The sequence below is a fragment of the Petaurus breviceps genome, unplaced genomic scaffold, assembly GCF_028583685.1.
Source record: "Petaurus breviceps papuanus isolate PSGF00001 unplaced genomic scaffold, PetGlider_PUasm1.0 189, whole genome shotgun sequence".
Lineage (NCBI taxonomy): Eukaryota > Metazoa > Chordata > Mammalia > Diprotodontia > Petauridae > Petaurus > Petaurus breviceps.
In genome coordinates, this window is record NW_027185809.1 from 2,249,048 (window position 1) to 2,259,677 (window position 10,630).

A 10,630-nucleotide genomic window follows, 5' to 3' on the forward strand; every position below is an offset into this window, starting at 1 on the left:
AATCCCAGCCTCTTTGACCTCCGGAATATCATATTCCAAGCCCTTCGATCCCTCAGTGTAGAAGCTGCCAGATCCTGGGTTATCCTGATTGTTTCCACAATATTCAAATTATTTCTTCCTGGCTGCTTGTAATAATATTCTCTTCTTCTTGGATATAATATTTCTAGGAGTTTTCCTTTTGGGATCTTTTTCAGGAGGTGATCAGTGGATTCTTTCAACCTCTATTTTGCCCTCTGGTTCTAAAACATCAGGGCAGTTTTCCTTATGGATTTCTTGGAGGATGATTTCTAGGTTCTTACTTTGATCATGGCTTTCAGGTAGTCCAATAATTTTTAAATTATCTCTCCTTGATCTATTTTCCAGGTCAGTGGTTTTCCCAATGAGGTATTTCACATTGCCTTCTATTTTTTCATTTGTTTGGATCTGTTTAACAGCATCTTGATTTCTCATAAAATAATTAGCTTCCATTTGCTCCAATCTAATTCTGAAGCAATGATTCTCCTCATTGAGCTTTTGAGATTCTTTTTCCATCTGGCAAATTCAGTTTTTTAAGGCATTCTTCTCATTGCTTTTTTGAGCCTCTTTTGCCATTTGAGTTAGTCTATTTTTTAAGGTGATATCTGCCTCAGTCAGGTTGTTGATTCTCATTTCATAATTTTCTTTTTTTTTTTTTTGGAGGGCAATTGGGGTTAAGTAACTTGCCCAAGGTTACACAGCTAGTTTTTTTTGTGTGGTTGTTAAGTGTCTGGGGCCGGAACCGAACTGAGGTCCTCCCGACTCCGGGGCCAATGCTTTATTCACTGCGCCACCCAGCCGCCCCTTCATTTCATAATTTTCTTTCACTGTTCTCTTTTCTCTTCCCAATTTTTCCTCCACTTACTTATTAAGGTCCTCTATGTCCTGTGACCAGCTTGCATTTTTCTTGGAAGCTTTTGGTGCAAGAGTTCTGACTTCACTGTGTTCCTCCTGTTCCATTCTTTGATCCCTTTTGTCCCCCAAATAGGAGCCTAATGTTGGATTGCTTTGCTTGGTTTTCTTCCTTTGTCTGCTCATTTTGCCACTCAATTACTTGATTTTGGGGCTTTTTACCACAGTAGGACTCTGCTACCAGACATGGGAGCTTCATACCAAACGCTGGGGTTTTCTCAGCTGCCAAAGGTGGTGCCCTCTCTGAAGCCTCCACACGCTCTGGTAAGCTGGTCACATACCCCAGGATCTCCACCCTAGACCGCAATCCAGATCCAAGCAGGTTAAAGCAAGAGTGATTACTCCTCCAACTGGTCACTTGGTTCCCCTACACTCTGCAGGCCAGGAGCTGAAGCTGCCATGTGGGGGCAGCTGCACGGCCATGGCTCCTCAGTGGCTTCTCACCCTGGGGGAAGAAGCCGATGCACTCCCAACTACTGGATCCCAAAATCCACACTGCACTGACCTCTCACTTTGTCCTTCACATCTATGTATTGATAATTCTAGAAACAGCCACAGCTGCTGGCGGTCTGGAGTCCCTCCAGCCAGTTGTTGGTCAGGCTCCCCAAATGTAAATTTGAATACCACCTTAAATATTTAACAGCTGTGTGACCCTTGGTACTCACTCTTTCTAATTCTCAACTTCCTCATATATAAAACGGGATTTATAGCATGTATTTCACAGAGCTGCTCTGAGGATCAAATAAGAAAATATATGTGGAACACTCAAATTTTAAAGCAATATTTGTGAGCTATTATGATTAGTCACATGTAAGTGGTGTATTCCCTGCTAGTGTAACTCAACTCACTGCCTTGTAGAATGTTTACCACCCAAAAGGCAAAGAACAAGTGCTAAATTACTTGTCTTCAATACTGTTTATATAAATGTCAAAATACTGTTATTATACTGAAAAGGCAATAAAGACTAATAATTCTCTGGAACATACGTTAACTGATAAACCCTGACATGATTTGCTCAACTTAATGCTCCTAGATAAGAGACACAACATCTGTATATTTGTTTCATTTGAAAATATATCATGTGTTCAACCAATAATTAATGATATTGATACCTAAGAACCAAATGGATTGATTTCAGAAATATTCAGGGAGCAAAAGAGTCCTGCTGCAGAAGTACAAGGAATATTCCATTAGCAATATTCACATATACAGACAAACTTGCTGTTAAATACCATACAAAAAACTTAACATTACTAGGAAAAACCTATGTTTTACAAACACATCAAAATAAAATTCCATGAACTTGCTGGAAGTTTAAATCAATATCCAAAAGTAATGTTTCTTAAAATCATATTGCTGAAAATCCTAATGCCATGGCAGACAATAATAACTTCCAAAGTAGGAGAAAAGATGTTGGAGAAAAAAGTTATACCAAATAAAAGTGATTCGAACAAAAGGGAGCACAATAACAACAAAGAATGTATATAGTCTTGAAACAAGCCATCAGCAGTTATCTCTAATAATATGGAAGCAAATGTTTTATTGAAGCCAAAAAAGCAAAGAAATTTGAAACAGAATCTAATAATTTCATAACCCTACTTAAGATTTATCAAATGTTTTTCATAATTTGAAAAGATCCTGTATTTTCCCCTTATAAGTAAACTACAATATTACAAATAAACTCACTTGTGCTAAAAATGCCCAAAGTAGAAACCAAACAATGAAAACATTCAAACTAAGACAAAACACTGATGCATAAGATTTTTTGAACATTTTAAGTGTTGTGCTTAAGCTTTACAGAACACACAAATTCCCATCCCATCTTAATGTCCCCATTTTTGTCAAGGCAACCACCATCCTCCACATCACCCAGGTTAAAAATTCAGGAGTAATCCTTCCACTACATTCTCCCTAGAGTGCCACATATTCAATCAGTTGTCAAATCTTATTCCTCATTCCTTCCACACCTCTAACACATCTCTCTTTCCCCACTCACAAAACCACCCCAGGCCAGATCCTTATGATCTCTTACCTCCACTATTCCTAAAAATACTCAGTGCCTCAAGCGTGTCTCTGCTCTTTAATCCATTACCCTGAATAGCTACCAAAGTGATTCCTAAATCACAGGTCTAACCATGTCACTTTCCTGCTCAAGAATATTTAGTGGTTCACTACTGCTTGTAGAATATGAGTTTCTCTGTTTGAAATCTAAAGCTCTTCACAATCTGACTCCAGTCTACATGCTGAGACTCATTACAGATTATTACCCTACCAAACTGCCCTATTCTTAGGACTCCTCATACACAACATACCATCTCCTATCTCTGAACCTTTGGGCAGGCTGTTGCTTATGTTGGGAATGAACTTTCTCCTCACCTCTGCCTCTCAATTCCTAGTTTCCTTCACAGGTCAATTCAAATACCACGACCTACAAGGGGCCATCCCTCAATGCTAGTGCCCCCCTGAAATTATTTTGTATGTATACGTGCATTTACTTATAGCTGTATGTATTGTGTTCTGCATCCATGCATAATGTATTATAAGCTGTTTGCAGAAAGGGAACTTTTTGCCATTGTAAATGCAGTGCTAAATAAATCCTTGTAGATTGACTTACCCATCAAAAATGTTAGCTAAAATGGTATTGTTACCAATATTTGAGGAGAAATATTATTTAAACTTTGGGGGTTCACTGTAAATCCAACAATATTCTACTTGTCAAAATAAATACCACAGTCAGTGAAACACAACAAATATTTACTATCCACTTTGGGCCCAGCACTACAGAATTGTAAGACAAAATTAAAAGGATAAGAATGCTAAAAATCAAATCAGAAATTTATAAACCACACTTTTCTCTGAAAACATAACTCCATTAAGGAGCTCTAATTATGTCTTTGCTTACACTGATAAGCTTTATGATTACATTCTTTCCACACTGATGTGATATCCATATTAGCCAATTTAAGCAAAACAAGGCCCAACTTGTATTACATTGAGGTGATTTATACAATAGTCTTATGGAACACTGCTACCATCATAAATAATGAAAGGTTAAGGCCATTTTTTTAATTACATGAAAAACAGAACGGAAACAGTAATAACGCTAAAGTTCACCGTATATTTAATCTAACTTCCTTGGAGGGAAAGATGAAAGAACTAAAAAAAAGAAACGATATTCCTGTTACTCTCACACAGAATAACACTTCTATCTTAATGAGGATATACGTTCCTCAAAGGCCACTTCCATCCCATCAGGAAACTTTTTTTTTTTTTAAAGCAATTGGAGTTAAGTAACTTGCTCAAGGTTACACGGCCAGTTATTTCTGGGTGTGGTGCTAAGTATCTGAGCCCAGGATTCGATCCCCAGGTCATCCTGACACTGGGGCCGGTGATCTTACTCACTGTGCTACCTGGCCACCCCGCATCAGGAAACTTTTGATCAAATAAGTTCTTAGTATTTCCAGCAGACTCCTATATACAACTTTGATGACAAAACTGTTAACTATACTTTCGAAATAGAAGTATGCCCCAATATCCAAATCCACATAAATTAATATAATTACTTACCTACAGTATACCAACTGGCATCTGTCAATTTACTGATAATAGCTTCCTGAACGGATCCATCAGGTGTTTTAGCTTCCACAATTGCTCCAACCTAAAGCCCAAAAGCCAAACATTACAGATCATCAAACTTAAATACTGCTCTTACCTTCTCAACTCCCCCCAGACATGAAAGTCTCTAGGAAAGAAAATTACACTTTTAAATATTGATTTCACTAACACTTATGTACCATTCACATTATCTCATTTGATCTTCACAACGCTGTTAAGGCAGATGAGGAAATTTGTGGTTCATGTAGTTTATGGAATAGAGCCAGGACTAGAATCTGGTCTACTGACTTCTAGTCCTATGCCCTTTATCCTCACCAATAAATTTCTAAATATAAGAGCTGTGAAACAACAAAACAAGTAGTCAAAAGCATTTTTTAACTTCTTTTTTGAAGATCAAAGTGAGAATAATAAAAGAACAAGAGATCACTTTTACATTCTGCTCCACCAAAAAGCAGGATGAACTGACTTTATGTAGGCAGCATCCAGTCCTTTATGTATCAAACCACTGAAAAAAAGACTTATGTCTTGATGTGTTACTTTTTGGTTAATAAGAATATTTCCTTATTAACAAGGTTAAAAGATCATAAAAAACATTTAATGAAGATGAATTACTAAAACAGAGTAAGGATTTCCTCCAAAAACTAGCAAAAAATCAAGAAGATATAATATATTTCCCTAAATATATTATCATCATATAAGATTCAATATCAGTATATAAATGTGTGTGTATATATATGCTTTTATGCACGTATATATATATTTACCTATATGTGTATTTTAACAGACATAACAAAGCATTTGAGATAGCAACCCTAACTTAATGAAAATAGCTTTTCAAACACTTGATTTGCCATTCCAAATTTCCATCACTGAAACAACAAAAAACTTTAAAAAGGCAAAAATCTAACAGAATAACACATCTAAAATTATTTTTTCTTTAAAATGTCATTTAGTATCTTTAAGGATATAGTCATCTGAGAACACAATCTATATTAAAAAAAAAATACTAATATTTCATTTGATCCTCTACTAAATTTGTCTGAATCAGAGGATCCTTTTGATAATAAAAATAATAATGATTAAGATTTATATAGTGCTTTCAGGATGCAGAGTGCTTTGCATATATTGTCTCATTTAATCTTCTACATAACCCTTAGTGTTATTATTACCCCAATTTACAGATAGGGAAACTGAAACTGAGAGAGGTTAAGTAAGGTGACAGAGGCAGGATTAATACTTCGGTCTTCCTGGCTCCACCTTCAGCACTCAGTCTCTGACACCAAGCTGCCCCCTTATTGAATAAGACAAAATTTTTTCTCTTGGCTTAAAATTTATGTAAAAAAACTGATAGTTTTCCAACCCTTTTTACAAAAATGAAACCCAGGATGCTACAAATTTTAAGCCTTGCAATTTCAAGTATTATCTAAATCATACTGCATACATACTCTTAAAGGTCCTTTTACTTGATCATCTTGCACTAATTGTGTAGAGTTATCCTGTTTCAGGATTACCTGAAAGAATTTTGCAAAATAATTTTTTTTTACTTTTACAATAATGAAAATCATGATGACAATATTCATTTAAAGTTTACATTAATCACTGCAATGACTTAAAAATGTTTTTTCATTTATCAACCAAACAGTCACAGAAGGTTTTGGTCTTCACCAAAAAAGAATATAAAACCAGAGGAGTCAAGTTCAAATTCAAAATTTTTTAAATTTTCATTTTTTTCATCTTGTGAAATAAACCAGAGTAAGAGAGAATGGTGATATACCATATAAACTGCTCAAAAATCATACTTGTTACATACTTGAGAACTATTCAATTCAAATCCTCTAATATGTAAATTGAATAAAGAATAAAAAATTACATATCCCTGCTCTTAATGAGCTTACAATCTAGTAGGGGAACATAATGCACAAGTACCTATAATATAAATTAAAATTATAAATGTGTAGGAAAAGTTAAACAGAGAGAGAGAAATGAGGGATTAGAGAAGAAGGGATTACTTATGACTGGCTGAAGGGAAAGAAAAACTTCCTGAAAGAACCTACTCAGGAAGTTGAAGGAAGAAAAGAATTTAAACAGGGATGTGGAAGAAGTCTGGTTACAGGAAGTAGTGAGAGCCTAAACAAATATACAGACAGAAATGGGCAGGATGTGATAAGGAAATGGCTATCACAGCAGGAATGTAGATTGTATGAGAGTCCTATGAAATAAGACTAGAAAGGTACAATGAAGTCACATTACAGAAGGCCGTGAATTCCAAAAGAAGTTTATATTTTAACCTGTTGGCAACTGAAAACGTTTTAAGTTTTTTTAAGCAGAAATAACCTGATCTGACTCATACACTAAGTAACATTATTTAGGCAACGATCCAAAGGGTAAATTGGAGAAGACAATGGAGTAAGATCGTTTGAGTGCTGAACATTAGTGGTCCAAGCAGAATATGACAGCCCGAATGAGGGCAGTGACAGTATCACTGAAGAAGAGGAAAGACAGATATGATGACTACAAGAGCTTGTTAGGGTTTAGGGAGAGGGAGAAATCTACAATGGTTGAAAGGTTTCCAGTTTGGGAGGAAAATGCTGTCACTAACAGAGATAGGGAAGTGAGGAGTGGCAAACGATGACTTCAGTTTTGAATATGGTAACTTGGAGGCACCAGTAGGGCATTAAGCGTAAGAGGCAGCAAATAGAAAATGGAAAACTGGAGCTGAGGTATGAAGATACAGATTTAGAAATCAACTGCATAAAGGTGATAACTGAGGTCATAGGAGGAGTTCACCAAGGGCAAAAGTACAGTGAGAGGTGAAGAAGGCCAAGGACAGATCATCGGGAGATGCCCCCGCTTAAAGAGCAGGAAAAAGAAGACAAACTAGGAAAAGAGGCTGAAAAGGAATGCTCATAGACGGAGGAAAACTAGGAGAGGAACATTTCAAAACAAGCGCCACCACTGAGAAAAAAAAAGAAAGCTCTTTCCCAAGACCTTACCAAAACAAGTATACACAGCAAAAAAATAGGGCGCAGAAAAGAATCACCAAAATAAAAAAAAAATCAAATACTCATTTTCTAGATTATGAGGATGAAAAAAATTACAATTTTCACTTACAAAAATATTCACTACTTCTAAGAAACAAGAGCAAAAAATTAAAAGCCTCTCAAAAACAGCTTAGTGACAATACAGTTGAAGTATTAAAAAATGGAAGTGTACCTTACAAAAGTTAAAAAAGACTACATTCAAATGAACTCCTCAGCTCTACATATTCCCAAATGCTATCCTAAAGCTTCAAAAATTTGGAAAAATTTCAAAGGTAGATCACATAACTCAAATTCATATCCTATCCTTTAATGGTCATTAAATAGTAAAAGGGCACTTGCCTCCTTCGGAACATCATACACACACCCTTCTCTTTTTATTTTGCTTTCATAAGAACATGCAATCTTTCTTTTCTTGTTCATTTTTCAAATCCCAAACCTTTACTTGTGGGACCAAAATGGATTATTGAAGTGATTACGTTGTTGTCACAAACTAGATTATAAAATTTCAAATGACAGTAGCAAAAGCACAAGCATTTCTAAGTGAAATGTTTTGAAACTCAATGTCTAATAAAGAGGATGAAAATTAAAATATTATATCACACATAAGGAAATTTCATTTTTCATTTAAAAATTTTAACAATGCACTCTTGTGGTTTTAAAGATATTACTGTATCCCAAGAATTAGCACAGCACAGTATCTTACACAAAGTGGGCAGTCAATAAAAAATCAACGATCTCAAGCAACTATGCTCTCCTCTGTTCATCTTAAGTGCAAAAATTAAGTGTTAACAATTCTGACACGTCAGAAACATTACCTTAACTTTCACCAGCCTTTTCACAGTCTTAATCTTTGCCTCACAAAAGGCACCTCGGTACTTGGCACTGACATCAGTCCCCACTGTCAGGTAGGCAGGCTCATCTGCTGCCTGGTAAGAAGAATATATAAAGTTAAGATATAATTGCAAGATTTTTTTTTTTACACAAAATCTACATAGACAAAATAGTAAAAACCTTTCCTATATTACTAGAGATTTAGGTTAATTACCGCTAAATCCAGCCATTTTAAAACAGTATTTCTTGTGTTGTAACAAAAATGATCCCTTAAAAAAACTTCTACCATGCCCCATTTTAACATGCCTTATAATTTTTAAGTGGAAAATATTAAAAGGGAGTGCATTGCCATTTTTTTTCTCCACAGGTAAAGAGTCAAAAAAACTTTACAATATGCCAAAAGTTTAAGAATTCAGGAGAAGAGCGTATATTAATCTTAGGGCTATATAGTTAAAGACCTGAAGTGGTCTACATAACTTTATATTGTTTTGAAGATTCAAAACACTTAAATCCTCTTTGACCCTCTGCCTCTAAATTAAAACTATCAAAATAACACTAGAGACACATCAGGAGAAACCTTTAACCAGATACTCATCATGTAACAACAACAGACACAATGTAACAATGTAGATCTAAATAAATATCCATTCAACCTATTTTAAAATTGAGAGTATTATTTACTCAATACTGTGCATGAAAGCTGAAGTTGAAATGGAAGTTACAACAGCTGGTAACAGAAAAGTGAAATCATGCTCTTACACTTGTAGCACTAAATTTTCTGCATTAGTATTGGTGTATCTAATTCCAATATGTGAAGTGGCAACAAAAAAACAGATTCTTCATTTTACTACAAACTCTAAACCTGATGTGAACATGCTTTTGTCGTCTCCTTTATACACAAATCTTTTATGAAAGCTTAGCACTTATTCACAGACCTTTCTAATATGTACACACATTTAAAAACATTTGTAGTATACTGTAAGCAGGAAAATAATTTGTTTTCCCGGGAAGTTGCTCCAAACAAGATTCAAATTTTTGATGTGTCACCTTATTCATTTATTAAATTACATTTACCTTCCTAAAGTTTTAAACTGTGAAATATTTGGAGCATTTTTCAAAATTTGCTGTCACTTATGTTTCTTCCTGATAAAAATCACAGCAAGCATTAAGAATTTAGGAAGGTAAGGTTTAATCAATGAATAAGGTAATAAATCCATCATGAGTTTGATCAATTCACTAATTTTAAAAGCATATAAATTAATAAAATTTTAGAACGGCTTCTGGCAAAGAAGTGCAATCAGGAACACTTTAAAATATCTCATTATAAAATGCCATTTTTTCCCTATCATTCTTTGAAATGTTCCTTGTTGGAATTATTTTGGAAGAATCTTTTTCATTAAGAAGAGCTTAATAACATTTATTATATGGATTGAGCATTAAACGTTGTTTTAATTCAACCTCAAAAGATCTGTGTAATTTTATTTCTAAAATTCTAGAAAAATGGAAACCTCTCTCCACTAAGTTCCCTCCATCCCGTTGCATCTCCACACACATTCTTTGCTCTTCGGGGAAATGGAAGAACAAAAATCCCCGGAAACTCAAACGTGGGACAAAAAAGGCTTTACTTCCACGAAGTCTGCTGTCATGAAGGTGCTGAAAGGAAAATACTGGCCCAACCCCCACACAGCAGCTCGGAGTCCGATCCCCTCGGTGCGGAGTTAGAATTCTGGGGCCTTAGGAGGGGTCGAGCAGGGCTGCACCTCGCACACACACGCACACACGCGTACACAGACACACACACACACACACACACGCGCGCGCACACACACACTCACACAGACACACACACACACGCGCGCACACACACACACACACACACACAGCTCGGTCCAGCCCCTTCAATGGGTGCTTCCCCGCCCCCAATTACTGACAAAGGAGGAAAGTTCACCCGTGTATACACCGATACACACGCACACCCGTGTACACACCGATGTCCACGCGCACACCCACGCATACAAGTACATTTTACCATTCTCCCAACAAAAGTCGGCCGGCGCGCGCCCCCTTTACCTTCATTTTGGGGGGCGATCGAAGGGCTTCCAGCTCAGGGAGGAGGCTTCCGCAGCAGCGCGCAGGACGCGGGAGGGAGGGAGGAAGAGAGAAGCGCAGTTAGCCAAGAGCCCGAGGAGCCGAGCGAGTAAACAAGCCCCGGCGGC

The 10,630-nt window shown here is 36.3% G+C and overlaps 1 protein-coding gene across 3 annotated transcripts in view; it reads right to left on the minus strand.

The window, feature by feature from the left end:
- The window catches only part of ARID4A (AT-rich interaction domain 4A), a 92,171-nt gene extending 81,547 nt beyond the window's left edge, over positions 1-10,624 (minus strand). For all 3 annotated transcript variants that reach the window (XM_069091800.1, XM_069091801.1, XM_069091799.1), the window contains exons 1-4: positions 10,485-10,624; positions 8,399-8,509; positions 5,988-6,053; positions 4,495-4,585 (exon numbers count right to left, since the gene is read on the minus strand). In XM_069091800.1, the coding sequence (XP_068947901.1) occupies positions 4,495-4,585; positions 5,988-6,053; positions 8,399-8,509; positions 10,485-10,490 (274 nt within the window). In that variant the 5' untranslated portion in view covers positions 10,491-10,624. The remainder of the gene's footprint in view (positions 1-4,494; positions 4,586-5,987; positions 6,054-8,398; positions 8,510-10,484) is intronic.
- Between the last annotated feature and the right edge of the window lie 6 nt (positions 10,625-10,630).